Raw genomic sequence first — 23,679 nt, forward strand, 5'->3', positions numbered from 1 at the left:
GTCTAAAGATTATCTGTGCCAAATTTCATCAAAATCGGTCCAGTAGTTTATGCGTGAAAACCATACATACATACATACAAACAAACCTTTCCTCTTTATAATATTAGTATAGAAGTATAGATAGATTGAATTTCGCTATCAAAACAACGAAAATAAAACCTATCTTCTCATATTTGATAATTTACAATCATCATATTATCTCCTTCAAATAATGTAGGTACTCTGTTAGAGGTGGCATGGCAGATGTATTCATACACCTGTGTGATCAATTTCCTCAACCAATTGAGACAATATTATTAATTGACTTCAGTATTAAATACAGTACAGGAATTCTCCATTTAAACATACCCAGATATTCATTATAACATCCATACTTTTTAATTTACATTTCTGGTCATCTAAATTATTTTTGTAATTCACAATACAAATATGAATCTAAATGGAATATTAAAAAAAAATATTCATTCGAACTCTCAGCAAAAATCAAACAAGAGCTAAAGTTATTTATTCAATGCGATCACAGCGAATAGGTACCGTTTGAAATTTCTTTCTATCTATTATAATTTTCCATAATCCTTCAACAGTATTAAATTTTTTTTTCTCTATATTTGATCTCGATAGTGTAAGAGACAATATGATGGTTTCAGGACGTTGACTCGTCATTGTAGTTTATTTTTTTATGCACGCTCGTCCTCGTTACGCTCTAGTTATTATTTTTATGCAATATTTATTTTGGATTTCGTAGTCAATATTTTCAGTCTACGAATTTATTTCACGTATATTTCTCATATTTATTTTCGGATATTGAATTATGCAAGTCTATTTTATACGTTGAAATATTAATTACATGTATTTCAACACCTGGCTGCGCTTTTTCTTTAAAATTAATCTTGTACAGTATAATATTTTCCGCATAACACATATTCTTCGGTTGCTCTAGACTTCTAGATTGTAGAAAGATCTTACGTCATATTATGTCGATTACTTGTGTCACAAAGACTCTGTTCCATTTGTTTTATCTCGATTACCATCGCTTCAGTACTTTCAAGATGATATATTTCTACAACCCTAAAGATCTCGGATAAGAAATTACTAGTCCATATGTTTATTATTACAATCTTGGTTATATAATGAGATTAAATTTCGTATGTAAGTGTTTAAACACAAAATTGTTGTCACATCAAGCGACTCTCCCTCTATTTGTTTCGTTTTATCATCCCTCTTCCCTCTATTTACTTTCCAATCCGCATTAATATTTTCCACGTCGATAATTATTATAATCCGATAAACCCTGATTTTTTTCAAACGTTCAATATCTTCCATTATACAAGACAGGTATTTGCCTATCAATTAAAACATATTGATCAATTTTTGTCCTGGGTTCTCTAATAACTAATTACGACTCAAATTCATTTGTAGAAGTAGGTTAGAACTTGCAGTTCTTGCATAATTCCATATAGAGCATCAAGTTCTCGTCTAACCCAGATTTGAAGTACCTAACGAATGTATCACGACAATTTGACAAATAATTGAAAATTAACTCCACTTTCTAATCTTCAGTACTTATAGGAAATCTGTATTACGCACTATTATTACTTTTGAACCTTTAAACCCACATATTACAAAGTAAACATAATGCGGTTATAAGCGAAGGGTCGCACAGACATGAAGTGCTCAATCGCAAAGAGGGCTGGCTGAGGCAGAGTGACACGCGTGGATCGATCAAGGCCAGACGCCTACGTAGCCACGCATGTGAAACTTTCTTTTATTTAAGTCTAGTACGAATAGGAGCTGAAAATGTAAGAATAAGTAGTCTTGATGTTGTAATTTGATTTGCCTTGGTTAGGAATGTTACTAAACTTACCCACTAGGATAACTCTATTGAATGATAGCTACCTACGGCATTAATTGACTCATAATTTATATTCTCTACAAATAAAACATAAAACACCTCGTGATATTGTAATAGATTGCGAAAATGTGGTTTACATCTTTGCATATATGTATATTTAGATGGCAAATCTGTAAATTTCATTTTAATCAACTCTACAAACCCTTATAAAGTAGAATAACAAATTAAGAAAATATACCTTCGTAATATAAATGCAGTAGGTATATGTAAAACGTATTCTCTCATACCTTTTGATAATGAAAAATATTTGTGACAATATTACCAGCCGTTCTTTGTGAAAATATTCTGCAAAGAAACATTGTTTCGCACGTGGCACATGGTATTCGTTGAATATAAAATGTATAACATTTGTCGGACGTCTGTCTCAAAAATAAGTATAGAATAAAACATGTCCTGCCAGAATTTATTCTAGTAACATAAGGGATTTGGTACTGAATTACTTGCATTTAGAGTTATTTTATATTCTGAAATATCCATAAACATTTTTAATGTGAACATGTTTAATATAAAAATTTACTTAAACCGAATAAAGATTGGAAGTACCTTACTACCTAGTCACTGAAGGAACACCTATATAGAAATGTATTTGAAGGAAGATGGTAGTTTGAGCATCGGGGGATTAGATGTAACTTGTAAGCTAATAAATAAATAAAAAATAAATCTCTTTATTTGCATAATGTGTGTACAAAGATAACAAATTACATTATAGGTCGAATCAACACATTAGCCATGAATGGCGTGCAAATTATATTATCAGCTCCGCAACATTATTTTATATAAAAAGTACATTATTTCATTGTCTTACATAAAAGGTACACATTATATATTATATTCATTAGTCAAGATTAAACATTTAATGTCACAAATTTAAATAATCCGACACATTATAAAAATTTTTATTATTTAGCCACTCATACAGTTTTGTCTTAAAAGGACCGATATTTAACATTTTTATAGATTCTGGAAGTTTATTAAATATACGAATACACATAGCATGACAATTTTTGGTATATAAAGTGGTCCTGGGTGTTTTATTATAGACAAATCGATTTGGATGACGGTGGTCGTGGCTGTATATGTCTTGGGCCGTCTTAAAAAGATACTTATGTCTTTTTACAAAAATACAAATTTCGTAAATATATAAGCACGGCAAAGTTAACAACTTGAGTTTAATAAATAGCGGCACAGTATTACAATATTATTTCCTACAGTAAGGAATCGCCTTTGATGTCGCGCGATGCCGCCGCCAGCGTAGGTACTTACGCTCCCACACGAAAATACGCTAGGGTTGCAACAAATGGGAAATAAAACAATTTTGATTATTAATATTATGATGAAATCATTTATTCATATGTACATTCAAAATAATTGCGATTATTAAATCTGATGTAATTATTTGTTCATAAATATATAATTACAGATATTGCACTGCTAAATATTATTTACGTGGACACTTTATTTTTGGATGTTCTTAATTGTATATTATACCATTTAACTAAGTAATGCATTCGCATTGGGATGTACAATCTGATTAGAAAATAATGAGGACAACATATACATAGCTTTGATTTTAATTCAACAGATACAATTAATACAATCTTTCTGAAATATTGTTTCCTTCTGGGATTTCAATGTAGATTTACATCCGTAAACGGAACAGTTTTTGCGCGTCATAATAGAATATGTAAGTACCTATGTATAATAAAATTATTACACAAAAAATACGACTGCGTCATCCTTTCGCGATAGTTAATGCAAACTCAGCGTGATTGCATTAAGCGGCCCGCGTCGCCCGACCCCCCGCCAGTTCCCCTCCGTTTCTCTGCACAAGTACATTCGTCGCCATACTGTAGGATGGTAATACTGTGATAGCGGTTTACACGATTCGTACGGACCTACGCCACAAATCGCGCGTATACACATTATGCAAATAAAGAGATTTATTTATTTATTTATTTAATAATAAAGATTAAAGCTGAAGTGCCTGCACTACTTATATGCATCCGTACTTAACATAGTAAAGGATATGTCCCTCTCAGCACGAGCTTCCAGAGACCGAGGGTAGAAATGAATACGCAGCTCTTCGTGATATCGAACAATAAAAATCTGAACGGTCAACAGAAAACCGTACTAGGCCTGTAATGTGTGTCACATTTATGGAACATAAAACGTAGTGTATAAAAATCTTTCAATAAAAATGTTTTTAACGAAAATAACCTTTATTTAATAACTTTCTTTCATTCGATGGCGAAAATGCTCTCTTTGTGTCGTAACTTAATATGAGAAAATACTGGACATTTCTCTTGTACTACTTATAATAACAAAGAGATATTTTTATCAACGTATCAATATAACGTAACTTAGTTAAGACAACATTGTCCGATAAATTCCGATATTTATAAATCATTTCGGACGTAACAATCCCCAAATGTTCCAAGAATAATTCGAGGTAATGATATATGAAGGAATACATAAAATAAATCGCACAGAGTAATTTGCAGAGTCCATCAAATCCAATGAAGCGAATCAGGAGGGAATGAGAGGATAATAAAGATTGTTGTTATACAAAGCGAGGGACATTATAATATCACCCTCGGCCCCTGATATTGAGGATATCGGATTTATACTGTGTATTGGCTTCACTTAATTTGTATGTTTATATTTTGGCTTAGAATCAGAAGATTATCTAATTTCCGTCTTTGAGGGTTGACAGATTGAACAATAGTGATGAATTGTAAAAAATATCATGAATGGGACCTTAATTGCTTTATTTATTTATGCATTATTGCTCTGAACAATTAAAAATTGAAACAATAAAAGTATACATTAAAACTATTTTAATAAATTGAGATAAATAATATCTACGTAACTATAGCAGATCTAATATTTTTTAAGGACTTTTTTACTTGGCTTACTTTCTTTTTTACTTTACTTTGAAAGATAGGTATTTCCTTTGATAGACACATCATTGAAATATAAATCTAAAAGAAAAAATGTCATACCGAAAAAATTAAGTAGTCCAAGAGCGCTTCACATCTCCAAATTACTACAGGATCTAAAATTTGGTATTCATTGCGAGTAAGGTATTTGCATTGGAATAAAAGTCCCTAATGTATACTAAATGCTTATCCTATGATTATTGGCCTTATCCTGCAATTTTGTCATTTCGATTTATGTTTTTATATGCCAATAGTGTGGTATCGTATAGGTATATTAAGAAGAGCTGGAACGTCAACACATTTACACATTGCACATGTTAGGCCGGGAGATACTGCCACAAAATTTCGGGTCGTTTTTAACAGGATGGCGGTCTAGAGGGGTCTTAGTACGCAATGACAAAAAGAAAAATGACGTAAATGTCTGCACGATGATGATTACCTGTGCAAAAGTTAGCCTGGTACAAATGGTTGAATTGTTTTTTTTTAAATCGTGTTTTTGTAAACGCATCGCGTCGGTATGGGGGGCTGTTAGTTACACCGGAAAAGTATGGCATTACACTACCGCCTACATCTTTTTTAACGGTAAATTCTAAAATGTTTGTGTCACAAATCGGACTTTCGCTATTTATCCGACGAGTTCGACTAACGCCCACGCGACTAGTCCGCCGGTACCAGCGTTCGGACCATCATTTTACCTCTGTAGAACCGCCATTCTGTTACAAATGACCCGAAATTTTGTGTCAGTATCTCCCGGCCTATGTATGTGTCATATTTTGCAATTGTTTATAAATACAGGGTGATGTAATTGGTGTAGTACGATGAAGAATTTTGTGATACAGTAAATGGAAGAATTATAGACTATTTTACAGTATTTAATAAAATCATTTAATTTTTTGTTCATTTTCATTAGAAATGTCAATTTTTCTCACCAAGGTGGAAATTTGGATGATAAGGATCTTGTTAGAAAAATATAAATTTTGACTAAAATCGGCATTTTTTTTTCAAAAATCAAAGTACTAATTAATAATCAGAGTTATCACATTATTAAAAAAAATAAGCCAAACTATACACAATTTTTACCTACTTGATGCAATCCTCAAAGATCATGGACATAGTGTATTGCGCCTTCCACCATACCATCCAGAACTCAACCCAATAGAGTTACTATGGGGCATAATTAAAGGGAAAGTAGCATCACAAAATGTGAACTTTAACTTGAAAACTGTGGAAGAATTATTTAGAAAGGAAGCAAATGCTATTAGTCTGGATATGTTTAGTGACGTTTGGAGAAAGACGCGAGAACGTGAGGAAAAATATATTCAATTAAAACCAAAAGTAGATAATTACACTGACTCATTTATAATAACATTAAGAAATTCCGACGGCGAGTTCTTCGAGCGATGAAAGTTTCAGTGAAGTAGAAGATTACGATTATGATTAAATAGATTCTTCTTCTTCTCTATAGATACTGCTTTCTGAATTGGTGGTAAATGTTAAAACTGTTAAACTGTTATGACGATTCAAAAGTGCTTCTAGAAGAAGTCTAATTGTATAAATGTTTGAGTTTGAGTTTAAAACCAATAGTGTGAAAATTATACAATAAATATGTAACACATACAGTGAAACCTGGTTAAGTGAGACTTCAAGGGACCTGCAATGTCGTTTCACTTATAGAGGTATTCCACTTACCCAGTGTATCAGATATACAGGTATAAATAAATATCTGCCTCATTTACAGAGGGGTGATAACGATTGTAGCTTTCGTTTTGACATTTTTCAAATAAACATCTGTATGATAGTAAAGCGAAACTAAAACTGAAGGTAATTGAAGCTAAAAATTTGTACTTACGTACTTGGAATTACGTGTGGAATTTGTGGGTTGAATAAGAATGAGTAAACAAACAATGTTATCTCAGTTACAGAGGTTTATGCATATAAAATTTACTCGCTGTCTCAGTTATAGAGGTAACTATGATGATAAATCGAAAAAACAAATCCCAGATATAGAGGTTTACCTCGTCCCACTAACAGAGGTAATTCAGTGCCAAAGTGTTGGGACCTCAGCATGAGTTCCAGTTATGGAGGTTTCTCACTTATCCAGGTCCCACTTAACCAAGTTTCACTGTATTTGTAAGCGCGTATTGGTAGGTATTACGTACTTACTACAAATATAATATTTCTTAGATATCTTTACTCGACCAAAGTCAGGACAAGACTGCTCCGCAACTGCAGAAGACGTCCGTTATTTAAATCATTATCAAAACAACCATCCGTGTGTTGGGAGTGAGCGCACGTGTTATTTGTATTGTTTTTATGACCTGAAATTTAATTATTATTTGATAATTGAATAATTATTAATACTTTTATCCAATTGATTATTATTAGAATAAATAATTAACTTCATCAATTGATTTACTTTTAAATTATAATTTTACAGGTAAATTATGAGAGCTTTCATAATTATATTTGCATATATTTATCTACAACGCACCCATTTTACAATTCAAGTCTAAAATGAAACTAGAGTCGCATTTATTTTTGAACATACTGTAAGTGAAATTGCATAAGTGTGAGTACTGTGAACATGCCAGCTTTCCTTAATTGACCGATACACTTACTTATTTCAATTATTAATTTGATAAAAGATATTCTTTAATTAAGGGTTTACAGATACTGGACAATTTTTTGTAAATACTGAATACAATAGTATGTTTTTACAGTAACATTTCATGTTATTTATATTTCATGGTCGATTGCGTATTTTTTCAGTGCACCATTGTAACGTAAATAATACCCAAAAGTTATTTAAGTATTCAATATCCTTGTGTTTGGAGGCACATTTTAATATGGAACTTACAGAATATCATAAATCATTATTGTATGTATTCGGAGAAATAGGCAGAAGAATGGAAAAATAAATGCTAATATGTTACGCAAAAACGAGACGTGCTCACTCTTTAATATAAAATGTAATAACGCCAAACTAGTATTAAGTATTTTAATTATATTATAATGTAATCAGTCAAGAAAATGTAAGAGAAAAGTTATAGCGACCCAGATGCTAGGAATTTTGGCAAGAACATGGCGGAACAATCTGTTGCGATCGGACAAGTCGCAAATATTGAAAGTTACTTGATTACATCTCGTCATCCTTTTGTCCGGGGAATGCGTAATCACATTAAACCATCCCCTATGAAAATAGACTAAGCTAAAGTTGTATTAAGACAATTTGTCGATATAAACTTGGCCAGTAAATCTTTTTCAATGTTGGGGTCGCTGTGTACCTATCGCATAGATATTTTTGCGTATTGTCTCTCTAAATTACTAGGTTGGGAGATAGGTTGGCAGGTCAGACAAATTTATGGAATAAACAAGACATTGGCTTGTCCTTTTTTAATTGAAGAAGGACGATCTTATTTATTTTAGAACACGCAACATCAAAACTTAAGTCTGTAAAATTACAATGTAAGAAAGAGATGATTTATTAATTTTTTTTTTGAAAAACATCTCAATATTTTTTGGCATAAAAAGCTCCGCATATGAAATTTATTTTTGATCACCCTAAACAAGATGAATATTTCATAAAGCAGAAGAGATTTCGCCATTGATATTCGACAGGCGAACTAATTAACACCTTTACAATTCTGTCAGGTCTCTCTTATCCGAGATTTTATTCAAGTATTGAGATTCTGTATTAACTATCAGATATTTTCTGTTAGACCTTTAACTTTATCTTGCCATTTACAATGGTACTCAGGATTAAAGTAGTCGATTATACCGGTGAAAACTGCAAATATTGATTTAAACTTTGCTTTTAGGTTTCACGCTAAAATTGTAAACAACACTTAATAGTTTTTAATTTAAAATGCGTTTCCAAACTGAGTTATTGTAAACTGCCGTTGGAACTTTGAAATCTAGGAACTAGTCAATTTAAGCTATCACTGTGAAATGATTCCTTTCACCTTCAGAATAGGGTTAGAAATGGTTTGTTCCCATCTTAGTTATATTTGCAGCCATGCCAAGTGTGGAGGCTGTTAATTTATCACAATGATTCATATGTCCTGACAATTTGCGTTGTTTTTTGTTTAAGTTGCTTTGCCAGCGGATTTCCGTGCGTATGAATGGCGTGCCAAAACGAATGAATTAGTAATTTAACTGTCTAATGGTTTCAGACTTCAGTCATAGATGCTAGCTAATGGTTTTTGTCTGTCAAAGAGGACCAAGAAACCGTTCTTTTTCATCACTTATCCTTCCCGTTGACTTTAAAAATATTTATTTGACAATGTTGTAATAAGTCTTCGAAATAGCTATTCCCTAGTTTTGTCTTATATATAAAAATGAATCGCAAAATGTGTTGGTAAGCGCATAACTCGAGAACGGCTGAACCGATTTCGATAATTCTTTTTTTATTATATTCCTTGAAGTACGAGGATGGTTCTTATGTAAAGAAAACGTAAACATGTACCACGGGCGAAGCCGGGGCGGACCGCTAGTAATAATATAAAATTACTAGCGGTCTGCCCCGGCTTCGCCCGTGGTACTTATTTCGCAATAAAAAGTGGCCTATGTCCTTTCTCGGGTATCAAAATATCTCTATGCCAAATTTCATGCAAATTGGTTCAGTAGTTTAGGCGTGATTGAGTAACAGACAGACAGACAGAGTTACTTTCGCATTTATAATATTAAGTATGGATGTGCTATTTATTAAATAGGTTTGGAGTCGGTGCCGAACATTAACCACTTAGTATTAAGTAGATAAATAATATGTAGTAATTAATAATATCAAATCTTTTTTATTTCTTACTTTTCCGTTTTTGAAGTCGGTTGTTTTTAACGCAGTTATTTTTATTAGTGAATATTAAGCTTTCCGTGCGATTAGAGCTTTTTATGAAAATTAAGCTCTCCGTGCGATGAGAGCTTTTTGTGAAAATTAAGCTCTCCGTGCGATTAGAGCTTTTTTGTGAAAATTAAGCTCTCCGTGCGATTAGAGCCTTTAATGAAAATTAAGCTCTCCATGCGATTAGAGCTTTTTGTGAAAATTAAGCTCTCCGTGCGATTAGAGCTTTTTTGTGAAAATTTAGCTTTCCGTGCGAATAGAGCTTTTTGTGAAAATAAAGCTTTCCGTGCGATTAGAGCTTTTTGTGAAAATTAAGCTCTCCGTGCGATTAGTTTTTTGTGAACATTAAGCTCTCCGTGCGATGAGTTTTTTGTGAACATTAAGCTCTCCGTGCGATTAGAGCTTTTTGTGAAAATTAAGCTCTCCGTGCGATTAGAGCTTTTTGTGAAAATTAAGCTCTCCATGCGATTTGAGCTTTTTGTGAAAATTAAGCTCTCCGTGCGATTAGAGCTTTTTGTGAAAATTAGGCTCTCCGTGCGATTAGAGCTTTTTGTGAACATTAAGCTCTCCATGCGATTTGAGCTTTTTGTGAAAATTAAGCTCTCCGTGCGATTAGAGCTTTTTGTGAAAATTTAGCTTTCCGTGCGAATAGAGCTTTTTGTGAAAATTAAGCTTTCCGTGCGATTAGAGCTTTTTGTGAAAATTAAGCTCTCCGTGCGATGAGTTTTTTGTGAACATTAAGCTCTCCGTGCGATTAGAGCTTTTTTGTGAAAATTTAGCTTTCCGTGCGAACAGAGCTTTTTGTGAAAATTAAGCTCTCCGTGCGATTAGAGCTTTTTGTGAAAATTAAGCTCTCCGTGCGATTAGAGCTTTTTGTGAAAATTAAGCTCTCCGTGCGATTAGAGCTTTTTGTGAAAATTAAGCTTTCCGTGCGATTAGAGCCTTCAATGAAAATTAAGCTCTCCGTGCGATGAGATTTTTTTGTGAAAATTAAGCTCTCCGTGCGATTAGAGCTTTTTTGTGAAAATTTAGCTTTCCGTGCGAATAGAGCTTTTTGTGAAAATTAAGCTTTCCGTGCGATTAGAGCTTTTTGTGAAAATTAAGCTCTCCGTGCGATTAGAGCCTTTAATGAAAATTAAGCTCTCCATGCGATTAGAGCTTTTTTGTGAAAATTAAGCTTTCCGTGCGAATAGAGCTTTTTGTGAATATTAAGCTTTCCGTGCGATTAGAGCTTTTTATGAAAATTAAGCTTTCAATGCGATTAGAGCTTTTTGTGAAAATTAAGCTCTCTGTGCGATTAGTTTTTAACCGACTTCAAAAAAAGGAGGAGGTTATCAATTCGGCCGGTATAATTTTTTTTATGTATGTACACCGATTACTCCGGGATTTCTGAACCGATTTACGTGATTCTTTTTTTGTTCGATGCGCGATGGTGTCGAATTGGTCCCATAAAATTTTTTTTCGGATAGGCCCAGTAGTTTTTATTTTATGAGCATTTTTGTCTGTACTCGATGACTAAATTGAAATGTAGCAAGTAACTTTGATTCACTTCCCGGTAACCGATTGAGCTGAAATTTTGTATACGTGTGTAAATTTGATAGCGATGAAACATTATCATGACATGAAGCTGATTTGATGATGGAATCGGAAGGTGGCCATAGGAACTCAGTACCTAATATATTGACTCAACTTTATCGAGTTTGGGTTCGTTTGATTCGTGTTGAAAAATACACTAAAAAGTATTAAATAAAAATAACTGCGTTAAAAACAACCGACTTCAAAAACGGAAAAGTAAGAAATAAAAAAGATTTGATATTATTAACTACATACTACATATTATTTATACTAGCGGTCCGCCCCGGCTTCGCCCGTGGTACATATTTCGCAATAAAAAGTGGCCTATGTCCTTTCTCGGGTATCAAAATATCTCTATACCAAATTTCATGCAAATTGGTTCAGTAGTTAAGGCGTGATTGAGTAACAGACAGACAGACAGAGTTACTTTCGCATTTATAATATTAGTATGGATAATTTCATCATTTTAATTTGTCTTTCGAATAGCAAATCAAAATATAAATATGTGGATGATGTATTTGTTATAAATGCGTATTCAATAACATTTCTAAAACAAAGATAAGCATTAAAAAAGTAGTTTAAAATCTTAATCAATATTAGACTTTGTTTTGCAATATTTTTTTACTTACCTGGAAAATAGTGAGTCGAACTACATGTCTACTAACATTACACATAATCAAAGTAATCATATCCACAGAGCTTTTTTTGAAGGTTAATTTCCTAATCACAATTATGAGGGGTCTTTGTTTGAACTTTGTTGTTCAAAGTTAAATTTGCTCGTCAAAATTCAATTTTTAGACTATTATATTTTTTCCGTTTGGCTTAGTCCAATGCTTTGTAAAGGCTTTGTATTGTTTGAAAGGTTTAAGGGAGTTCAAGGTGATTAATTTATTTTCGGTCATCCAACTCAAAATTATGTAAAAACACATGTTTAACCATGTCTTTTTCAATAGACAAATTTTAGTAATTGGTTTTCATTTCAATATGTACCTACCTACATTAATTCAAGTATCCATTTAAAAGCAGTTTACAATCAGTCACATGTATTCCATACACACCCATACAACCGTACAGGAAAACGTATGAAAACAAGAGAATAAAATGTAACAAACTATTTTATTCAATAGGTCTGTTATTTTACATGGTACCCTTTCAACCCCATAGCCTGAGGTATTTGTACGTTAAACACTTCTTATCGCGTGGGGGATCGTACCGTGCTCACATTTACAGATTACAAGGAAATAAACAGCCTCTTCAGCTCTTAGGACCTGTGCGTGATGAGATGTCACAATTAGGGTGAACCTAGAAAACACTGTGTAAAGAAATATATTTTAATTAGTGTTTTTTGTGTTTTCTTGTGTGGTCCCCTTAATTTTAGACACCTTAATTGAACATTTACCAAAGCAGATTTAAATTCAACTGTATTAAAGTACGTTTACGCTGAACTAGTGATCGTAAACAGCCAACAACAAAGGAGTAGAAATCTTTACAATAGATCCAGCACAATTCAAAAGCTATAACCCTTAACCTGGAGGAAGATCAACAATCGATACTTTAATTACCCTTTGGTTCTACATATACCATTACGCTATTACGGTTTTGCCAAACAGCGGTAGGTATCTGATGTACAAAATCGATACAAGTGCCGTGGCAGGACGCGCGCCGGTTTATGTTCCTCGCACGTGACCCAACTTGTTGCAGCACCGGTCATGGGAAATGACTGTCTTAGACGTTTTATCGCTTATAGTACCCTGCCATATGTGACGTCATTCCCGTTTAAATGTTCCTGGAAAATGGAATGCAATCGTTAAGCCTGGATTGATAAGCCCGATCAAATAAATTAATGTAAGCTGAACCTGTCAATATGAAAAGTAAACATGTAAGAATAATAATTAATTACATAAATTATGTAAGGCCGCTTACAATGTTCATACTCCAACTTGTATGGATTTAATCTTAAAACCCAAATGAATTAATAGTGTAATCAGAAGTTGTCAAAGTATTTTGTGGCAACCCTGAAACAATCTCAAAGTGCAGTCTTGTCGAGGATGAGGCAAGTCTCAAAATCCTGTCGTATTTATAGGTAGGTACTTTTGCACTGCACTAATTGGTGTTTTGCTATGTGTTATTTTAAGCTTGCATTTTATCATTGGCAAAATTAAAAGTTCCATTGTGGGTACTTTACTGAAAATAGTATAAAAAGCTGTGATATTTAACATCATTTTACTACTTTAAATGTTTAAGAATATGATCGCTAAATGCATTAAGTATTAAAAAAAAATAACCTGAATTTGATCGAATTCCCCATATCGCTCCGCACGAGACTTTACGCACTCATATTTTGACCAATTTAGGCAGTATTTTTTTATTTAATAAGATTTATATTCATAATAAATTTCGTATGCTATGTATTTATTATAAGAACTAAGCGCGTTAACTAAGTACTCTTAAAAAAATGTTAAAAAGTGTAAAGACTGCAAAAGTCGAATTTAAGCTGTCCAAGTTAAAAGAAACGTTCAAATAGATATTGTGTTAAAACATTTACACCTTTGACCGAGGTCCACACAGGGCGCCAAGCTGTCCTCTAAAGCCTTGCAAGTTCAAAGGGGATGTTTACATTATGCTATTCAGCTTAACAAATAAGGATATAATATTATTTAAATTGCGGTGTCATTTGTCGACATAATGTCGCGTAGAGATTTTATTTGTGGTTGAGGGGAAAGTTTTATTGAGGAAAGTGATTTATCACAGCGGCGATATGATCTATGGAGTGCAGACATCCGGTGTTATCTTGTAATTCATAATCTTTTGATGAAGTTCCTTTGAGTTTGTGTTACAGTGGTGAGGTGATTTTTGCTAAACTTGAACCGTAATATACAACTGTATTTCTCATCATATTTGCATGCGTTAATAGAACAGAAGAAAGACGCCTCGTACGGTATTTCCATGTTATTTGCTTGCACCGGCCGAGCACAGCTCACTCCTGGAATTCCCAGTTATTACTGCAGGGGGATCGAGTCTCGGGGTTGTTGCCCGCATCGATCGCCGCACCACCGCCGTCACCGGTGCACGAGGTTACCATTGCTGCAGCCCGTTATCTACCTGATCGTTTGAAATATTTGCCGTTGCTAAATGTTGCGCTATTTTCGACTTGACCTTCGAGGGTTATCGATTCGTTGCGTCAAGGAGGCATAATCTTAAGTGTCAAGAGCTGTTCAATTCATCATCACCGGATTCGAAGTACGGGAAATCAATCGGAAGCAATTCGAGTGGCGAAACAAATTCAGCGTGGCGTTGCCGGCTGTTAATTGGCTGCGGGTGGCGGCGCCGAGACGGCGGCGGAACCGCCGCATACCCTCCTCGCGCCCTCGCCGTACTAACACCCGCCCGCCCGTTTTTATTAGCGAGAGAAGCCCACCGAGACCCGCGCTAGTCTGGGCGGCTCTTAAATTAGCTCGTCTTTGCCCACCTTAGACCTTGCAGTTGCTAGGTGTGACTGTCTACTTGTATTCTGTAAAATCGTTATAGTACAGAAATCTCATTTAACTAACTTTCGTAGTCGATTATACTATCACACAATTGGTTACCATTTTAACTGCATTGGATCTATTTAAATATAAATATTATTACGTAGCAAGCTTTATTGGGTTACCTTGGGATAAACTTGTCGCGGCGAGTAGGAAAGGGAAACATTATTTTTCCATTTGGTGGGCTTATTTTCTTGTACGGGTTATCAAGTTAGGGACGGTAGCGCAAGGGGTGGCCGGAGGGTCTGCAGGGTAGGGGAGGGTAGTGCGGGGCGCAGCTATCGACCGGTCGCCCTCCCCCCGACTCGTTCAGTTTCCGGGCGAGAGTCGCGCAGTCCGCTTGTTTCGCGACGCGACTCCGTCACGTATTAGATAGTTAATTTCTAGCCGCCACCATGCTGATAGGACTCGTTCGTGACTCGGTGATGCAGTGCTTCTGCCACTCATGCAGAGCGCCTGTACTTCCAGCAGGTTGGATTTGCTGCCGCTGGGATATTGGATTCTTGTATTACCGGCATTACCGGCACGCTCACCGGTGACAAACGCCCATTGTCTTGCCTTACTCATGTGCTTTATATGAATTATAATTCGTTTCTTGTTTCAGAGATGATATGAAAATTCTGTCTGTGGACGTAAATATCATGAGGTAATATCGTAGTCATCCTAACGAAAAATTGCCAATTCGATGTCATTTTTGTTGCGATAACAATTTCTTGAGAAGTATGTTTGATTCGTTTCTAGTGGATAAAATGGAATTATTAATTCTGTCTGCGTTAGGTTATATATGATCTTCATTTTCAAAAAATCAGAAAATTTAACATACTTGAGAGTAACCAGGTAAACGAAAATATTGTAGCGCAAAAGCCGGCCGGCGAAGCCAAACGAAGAACGCCCACACCGGTATCTAGTCCACGTGGGGTGAGGCTGTAAAGAAAAATTCTAGTCTATACTGCCGGTGTTTTTAAATTAATAGTTCTGAACATCAGGTTTTACAATAATAAATGATATAAATATACAAGTAGTAAACGTAATTCGCAGTTGTTTGTACGTTCGTTTCTTTAATCTGTGATTTCGTCTGCTCTTTCAAACCTCGCCGTATATTACTAGTGCCAGCTGTGCCGGTGCTGTATATTGATTTAACATTACTGCATAATGTCAACCATTTTGTTCCGTAGGCTGGAACATCCACCATTTTGTGAATTACCTATTACGTAGGTTTAGATTCAAGATACCCTAGCGGCTAGCCTATAATCCTTTCTTCTTACGGTCTTTATCTAAAATCTTTTAAAGTGTAAGCAAGGACATGTCGACCTTTTCTGTTCATTCAATTATTTTCCTGATTACATTATTTTGTTCTTTACGCCCCCACTTTGTGAGAATAGCTGAAAACGATGTTGTCCTCACATATTATAAACTTTATTAATTCTACGCACGCAAGTCACACATAATGATTGCTCTTTTTCATGAGCTCTTTAGTATTTCAGTCGTCGAGGGTTTCGTCGCAAATTAGTAAATCTTAATTGACTGCCACATCACAATTGGTGATTTAGTCATTTGCATATAATAATGTTTGTATTTAAATTGTTAACATACCCTTTCATTAACATGTATTGGGGAGCAGAGATGACATAATTGTTTAGGGTGACATTATTAGAGTTGAGTTTAATTGGCTCAACAAGTTTAGCACCCTTCTGATATTTGGTTAATGTGATACGGGTTTGTGGATCCCCTTTATCAGCTCGATCTTTTGTCACCCTCGTGTCATATTCCTCTAGTCTTAATTACAACAAATGACTTGATATTATTTATACCCAATCATGACAATCCTCTTTAATGAATTGAAAAAAATATATCTATAAATATTGGAACATGTTTTACCGTCTTGAACTTGAGTTGATCGACGATGTCACCGTGATGCATTGCGGTTGGAAGCTTTGCGTGACCTACGAACTTACACGTACTTTTCCCATTTTCTGTTCACGACACCGTTTAAAATTCGAAATTCTCTATTAAATTGAGTACATATTTATAATACGGGTATTAGAAGAAACTATTGCCATTAACATGGCCTATATGAGTTTATTGTCATCTTCAAAACCAATATTTGTTCAGATGAAATCCGTGAAAGTACTCATTGAAATAATGTATGTTTATAAATTATTAAAATTTCGAGTAAAATCTTATTCCAGTTTTTGCTGGAACTTTAAATAATAACCGGCGAGTCGGAGAATGCGCTATCACATTGAATATGCAAAGGCTTTAAATAGGACAGCATATTTTAATTACAGCCCGAGCTGCCTTCACACTAAAGAGAATAGAATGTGAAGTGGTCGAGCCTCCAGAGAATTATCTAGAGTAATCTGAATACACAAGGTTTATTTTCCAAGACTTCAATAACATTTAACAGTGGCCTTAATCCCAAAGGATTTTATAGCAGACACTGAATTCCCCTCGACTTTAAAAGGTATGTTTAATAAGTTATAAGTTTTCATGTCGTATCGTGTGGCGCCAGAGGGGGCCGCCCTTTCAGTTGTAATTTAACTTTAAATATTTATGTTGATTTCTTTTTTTACATCCATTTCATGACATTGTGTTTTTCTACCTCAAAATGTTGCTTTTGTTTCTAATGTTTCGGGTTTTTTTTTATCCAGCTCATTTGATACCAAAAGATCTTACGGAGATATTTTTGGTTTTGCTGTAGGATGACACTTTATGAAGTGTTTGTCATTTCAGAAGAATTCTCCAGTCGTTTTTGTTAGCACGCTTAGAATTATTACCACTTGCGTAAATCCGCATTATGTCAGTTTCAACCGCATTAGCCAGGAGCTGACCTCGTATCTTGTGACGTAAGGTTTCCACTGCATCGTCCAACTTTTCTGAACGTGATCAGGATGCACCTTGGCTAGGTTCTTTTGTATGATTTATTGGATAGCAGCAATACTATCCTGTTTTTGTTTTTTATATTCATTATTGATTTTTCTTAACTTACTGTATTAAAAATATGAGTTCTATGATTCGGTTCTATAATTTCACCAGATTTTTTTTTTAATATTTAAATTGAGGAGCTTTGTATCGATTTTGAATTTGGTTCTCTAGGTACTAATTGGACGTCGAACAAAATTGTTTGTACATTATATCATATGTTTCTTTTTCATAATGAAATAAAATTAATACTGAATAGAAAACGAAGATCTTAAACATTTTAAATTAATAGTCTTCGAGAATTCCTCTGTAGCACCGTCTACACTGTAAACCGTGTCTCAGCCTTACCGTAAGGGATTATCTGTATTTGCTGGAATATTTTCCGTCGATCCCCATTCTTATCACGTAGTGGCCTCTCATCTCGCGCTGTCGTGCCGTCGCCTTATTACTTCTCAACTATTGCTTTTCGTGGACTAACTATACCTTTATATCTACCGTAATACGATTTATGTCGTTCCAATTTTATTTCGGCCCTTTTTCTTCAAGGATTTCATGTAATTACTTTTATGTAATGTTATTTTTCTTCGTTTTTTATGGTTGTTTGAAATTGTATCTATGTATTTACATTATTGAATTAAATTTGATACATGAATATTGTCTGGTCTGAATTTTAACTTGCAGTTAACAAAGTGCACAGCTATATGGCGACAAAATCGATAACTCGGCGTGTCACGCAACCAGTCGCGTCCTTTCATTAGCTACGATCGAAGTGCTCTTTGAATAAACATTACTGACCGAATTCGTCCTAATGGCATTTCAATGGCACCCTGATATGATGAATGGGTTACGTTCAACTATCCTATTACCTCTACATCATTTTTAATATTTAATGAAGAACTAAATAAAATGATTCTCGAAACCTACTTCTACAATACAAGTCAAGTCTGTATTTACAATACAAGTCTGTATTTGAAATGAGACGCAATTCAAAGAGATGAACTGCACGAGTTTCTTTGTTATTTCTTTTACTTTGCTTTCGGATTTCGATTGTAGTTGGGACTGGAACAAATCAAAAGGGAAAAACTTTAACAAACATCATGTTTCGATTTCAATTTCTGTGTTTATTCTGTAGGGACTGCGATGATTGTTAATGTATTATTCTCGACAACGATAGTGCCAGTCGGAGCGATAAACTGTAATTAAGAATCTTATTTTGGCAAGGCAGTGGGTATGTCCCAAGGGAGTGGCTGGCGATGCCGGTCTGAACTCTCCCTCACGTAATCGGTTTTTCTTAGCGCATCGGCGGTCAGCACCAGTGAAGAAACCCGTCGGAAAACCAAGAACTAAACAACCAAAGAAAGTCAAATTCATCAGTAAGTTTACATCGGTGTAATGTGTTTCATGAAAGTTTACCTGCACTCACTTAGCTTTTACAACACGTTTTACTTTGCAGTTCGTAATTTGCGCACCTTTTATGCTTTACTAAAAACGGGGCGGCCATAACTTCAGTATCAACCGACACGCTCTATAAAGTAACTCCATGTCTGGGGAATAAGTCGTATCTTTGCGTATGAAGATATATAGCTCGGGTGTGTAAAATCGGTATGACTCATTCGTGGGGAGGCTCACCCTCCTCGTTATAACTCAACAGGCGTAGGTCTAAGGGACTAAACGAGTCGACCTTGAGAATTGCATTACTTCAGCCCAAGTGCTGCGGCTTGTTCGACACGTTTTTAAAATTCAGCCCATAGAAGAGGGACCGTACCTTAATTATGTCCTTAAATCGTCCCCGCGAGCGTAGGGTGTTAATTGCTGCGTAATCATAATTTAATGTGTCTGGGTATTTGCGTAATATCGCGTCATGGCCCTTTGTTTAACGAAGAGAGTGGCTCGCGTTATGTTGTTTGCTTGGTGGCAGTTAACAATAATTATGTTGACTTACAACATACCATAAAGATTCATAACCTAGATGAGTTTTCCTGGAGATTGTGGTAGGAAATATGACGAAATTGAAAGAATCTTATTAAAACACGCAAAATATAGCCTCATCAATACTATCGCAAGGTCCCTAATTCGCGAAAGCTTTACAAACTTTCATTTTGAAAATGTTAGAACATTATCCGATAAATCCGCTTTATCAAGTTTCTTTTACGCTGTAGGCTTTTAAACAACTTTTACATTATTGAAGTTTTTAATACACAACCACGGATTACTTTTGTTTCTTGTTTTGATGGAAATGTTCCATCACTGATGATTGTGTTTGAGCTTTTAATAGACGAGATTTTCATCTTAAGTTTTTTATATTTTCTAGTTTTTATGATTGCTTTTGTATAACCTTTTAATATTTCACTCGTGTTTCAAACTATTGTTTGAACGTCTGTCGCAGACTGTTATATTTTAAATAAACTGTATACTTACCTACATTCTATTTAATATATTTCTTATAATTATTATGTACGGAAAATATCACGGACCGTTGTTGACCTTTTTAAAAAACTTTTACTTGCAATTTCTCTATAACGCAAAAGTATTTGATTATTTTATTAGCAAAACAATTGCTTCAACATAGACACTTAGCATACGTCGGTCTACAACAGCATCTACAATAGTATATTATTCTATAGCCACTGAAATCCGCTGCCAAGAGATGTCGAAGGGTGGTCTGGCGTACGAGGTGATCCTCGCGGAGCCTGTGGGAGTGCCGGTCCCGCGCCGCGCTGACTCGCCTGAGAAGACTCCCTCTGTAGAGGAGATCCAGGAGAAACTTAAAGCCGCGGAGGAGAGGAGACGTGTAAGTATTTGTGATGTTTATGTTTGTAGGGCCTGTGGCATTTGTCTTGTGTTTTTAATACTCTTTTAGTTTATCCTGATCAATATCTTGGTTAAAAAAAGAGGTTGCAGATACTGATTTAATAGATAGCCAAAGGTTGTAGAATTTATATTTGATTTGAACTTGTAGGCGGGGAACTGGTAGCTATGTCAGTATATGATTTGGGAAATACTTAATGATAATATTTGAACAAAGTTTACCTAACACATTTTTCTTCGCAAAATGGTTTTTTAAAGATATATAAAGTTAAAGCTATAAGTGATATAATCTACGACCTTACAGAGTCTAGAAGCAAGCAAGATGGCAGCAATCGCCCAGAAGATGGCGAAGATCGAAGAGGCGTCCAAGATCCGCAGCGAACAGACGAACAATTTCATCTCCACGACCAAGGAGGCGTTGGACGCGAAGATGGACTCGCACGAGGAGAAGCGTGAGGCCTACATCAACGAACTCCGGGCGAGGCTCAAGGACCACCTCGAAGGTGTTGAGAAGACCCGGTAAGTGGAAGATAAGCTTTTGTTTTAGGTAGGACTGAGACTTCGGTTTTGTGTCGCAGGAAAGCAGATGTTTGTCATTGTTTGTGTGGCTGGCACTTTTTAAGGTGACTTTGAAGTTTTATTTTGGTTAAGTTGTAGACAAGGAGACTATTTTTCGAATACACACACAAGATTAATCGTCCTTTATAACCTATCCAACAAACAAAATGCAATACGTGCGGCAATATTCTTGGATTTTTTTTGTTATAAGTTAGAAACAATTTCCATTTTTGCTGAAGGAATTTGTTCAATAGACTAGGCGTTAAAAATTCCTAGTATAGAATTAAGTATTTCTCTTATTGACCTTTCCGCGTCCTAGCCTATAATAACCCAATTCCTGCAAAAATCTCATTAGAATCCGTCGGTGAAATAATTATATAACATATTAACTTGCAGTAATCGTATTATGGGTCAATGGATTTTCCAGAGCGACCTCACTTGACCGGGTTTAGTTACACGCTCGACAACACACCATCATTCGCTTGTTGAACACGATAATAATCGACTTCTAATGAAATGCTAACCTTAAATTTTAATCTGATAATAATTTAATAGTCTACGATATAAATTTATCTATTCTAGAAGCTAAGGTCAAAAGCTATTGTCAGGGAACCTTCAATGTTTGAGCTGTTTTGTTACCAGATATAAACTGGAGGTCGTACCCTCTGGAGAATGGGGTGATATACATTTCAATAGTTGAGAATACAATACGTGTTGTGCAATATAAATTTATACAATTCGCAATTCATGAGCACTCACATTTCTTATTAGATCGATCGTTTATATTATTCGTCACATACACAGTAAAATACTGTCTCGTAAATTGAGGATACCTATCGATTATTATCTTCGAAAGATTAAACTGTTTTGTATATTGTTTGGTCATATTCATGATCTTTCTTCTTTTAATGAGTGTTCTTGTAATTTACCACATATTTCAAAAATAAATTTATTGGTAGGTATTGGTTACTGCTATTTATAATTATTAAGCCCAGACTTAGTCGAGGAACCCGCTACGTGAATATTAGGTACCTGGTAAACGAACCTGCTAAATATTATCATATTTCAATAAACGTAAACTTTACCATAGGTATACAATTTTTCTTTGCATCGGGTCCATTTTTGAACCAATAAACACCCTGACTGTGGTCCTCATAAAAGACGGGTTGCACTCCGGGAGTGCCGGCAGAAGTGAAAACGCGCGTAGTAGAGAGGGGATGGCTGTCTACTCTCCATCGGTCTTACGCTTTTTCGATCAGGTGACGTGTCCTGACGCGAGTTTAAGATTTTATACCCATTACAGAAAAAGTGCTCAACGCCGCTAAAGAAGTTTTCACTTCAATAAATCAAATGCCATTTTTAGACCACAATAGTTATTGATAAGTGAAAGATCATATTGTCATGAATGACCGTACAGGTTGACTCTGGAGCAGCAGACCGCCGAGGTGTACAAGGCGATCGAAGACAAGATGACCACCGCGGCTGACAAGCGCGACGAGAACATCAAGAAGATGCTCGAGCGTCTGCGCGAACATGTACGTGATTTTGGATTTTGAATCTTATTGCATTTGGGAATAGGTGTTAAAATTTATTGATTACAGCATTTTAATTCTATAGCAAATAGCTGATATTCTTTTTGGGGAAGAATTCTTTGATTGGACAATTATTTGATCTGAAACCAATTCTATTAATTATCAAATACTATTGTACAGTTGTACAAATAATAATTTACATTTTTCCTATATTTATCTCTTTGAAATCGACATTCTCTCGTTATTATTACTACCGGTATGTGAAGTCTCGTGATCGTTTTTAAACATTTGACTTGAAACTAGATCATGTTCTGTTTCTCTATAACCACATTCTACCCAACTTTTTGGCACCAAGTATTCCAGCACTTAAGTTCTGACCTGTATTCCCACGTGTCCAGGAGGAGCAGGTACGCAAGGTGCGCGCGGGCAACCAGGAGCGGTTCCAGCAGCTGGAGAGCGCGATCCAGGACAAGCTGCAGCAAGCTGCCGAGCGCCGCCTGCAGCTCGAGCACGAGCAGAAGGAGAAGCTGCGCAACCACGTGAGTTACACCTGGAAGTTATAGATCTGCAAGTTTTGCTTTTGCAGTTGGTATACCAGAAATGAAGGAGCAAGAAGTTGCGCCACCTCGTGAGTTACACCTGGAGTTATAGGTCTGCAAGCTTTGGGAGTCCTTTTGGACGAAACGGAGGAGCAAGAAAAGCTGTGCAAAATTATAGGTCTGCAAGTCTTAAGAGTTGCAGCTGGACAATTAAAATTCCAAGGAATGGAATTTGTTATGTAACTGGAAAGAAAATTGCAGCTGCTATGTGTGGTAAAAGTAAGTGACTAACACCTGGAGAAACGGTGAAAATTTGATCTGGAAAAACTGCAGCAAATTCCAAGGTTTGGTAACTATGTGAGCGCATTTACAGTTTGGATACCAGAATATAAGTAAAAAATCGTGCAGAAAACTTTCGGAGTGCTTTTGCAAAAAAAATTCTATAGGTTTAAAATGCAGCTCCTCATTTAGTATAACACACACAAGGTAGGACGAAAATATAAATATGTCCCAGCGAAGCGGCAGAGATC

General features: G+C 35.3%; 1 protein-coding gene across 4 annotated transcripts in view; it reads left to right on the forward strand.

Annotated features, from left to right (window-relative positions):
• stai (stathmin) overlaps positions 1-23,679 on the forward strand; it is a 44,475-nt gene that overhangs the window by 17,655 nt on the left and 3,141 nt on the right. For 3 of the 4 annotated variants that reach the window (XM_089708739.1, XM_089708748.1, XM_089708766.1), the window contains exons 1-6: positions 15,103-15,261; positions 19,008-19,085; positions 20,337-20,503; positions 20,825-21,039; positions 22,496-22,613; positions 23,009-23,149. In XM_089708739.1, the coding sequence (XP_089564865.1) occupies positions 15,186-15,261; positions 19,008-19,085; positions 20,337-20,503; positions 20,825-21,039; positions 22,496-22,613; positions 23,009-23,149 (795 nt within the window). In that variant the 5' untranslated portion in view covers positions 15,103-15,185. Of the gene's footprint in view, positions 1-15,102; positions 15,262-19,007; positions 19,086-20,336; positions 20,504-20,824; positions 21,040-22,495; positions 22,614-23,008; positions 23,150-23,679 lie in introns of those variants that run through there. The other variant, XM_089708757.1, reaches the window with a different exon arrangement.

This window comes from Colias philodice, chromosome 2 (genome assembly GCF_061535455.1).
Source record: "Colias philodice isolate Cphi_HAF_F1 chromosome 2, ilColPhil1 Martin Lab GWU primary, whole genome shotgun sequence".
In the NCBI taxonomy this organism is placed as follows: Eukaryota; Metazoa; Arthropoda; class Insecta; order Lepidoptera; family Pieridae; genus Colias; species Colias philodice.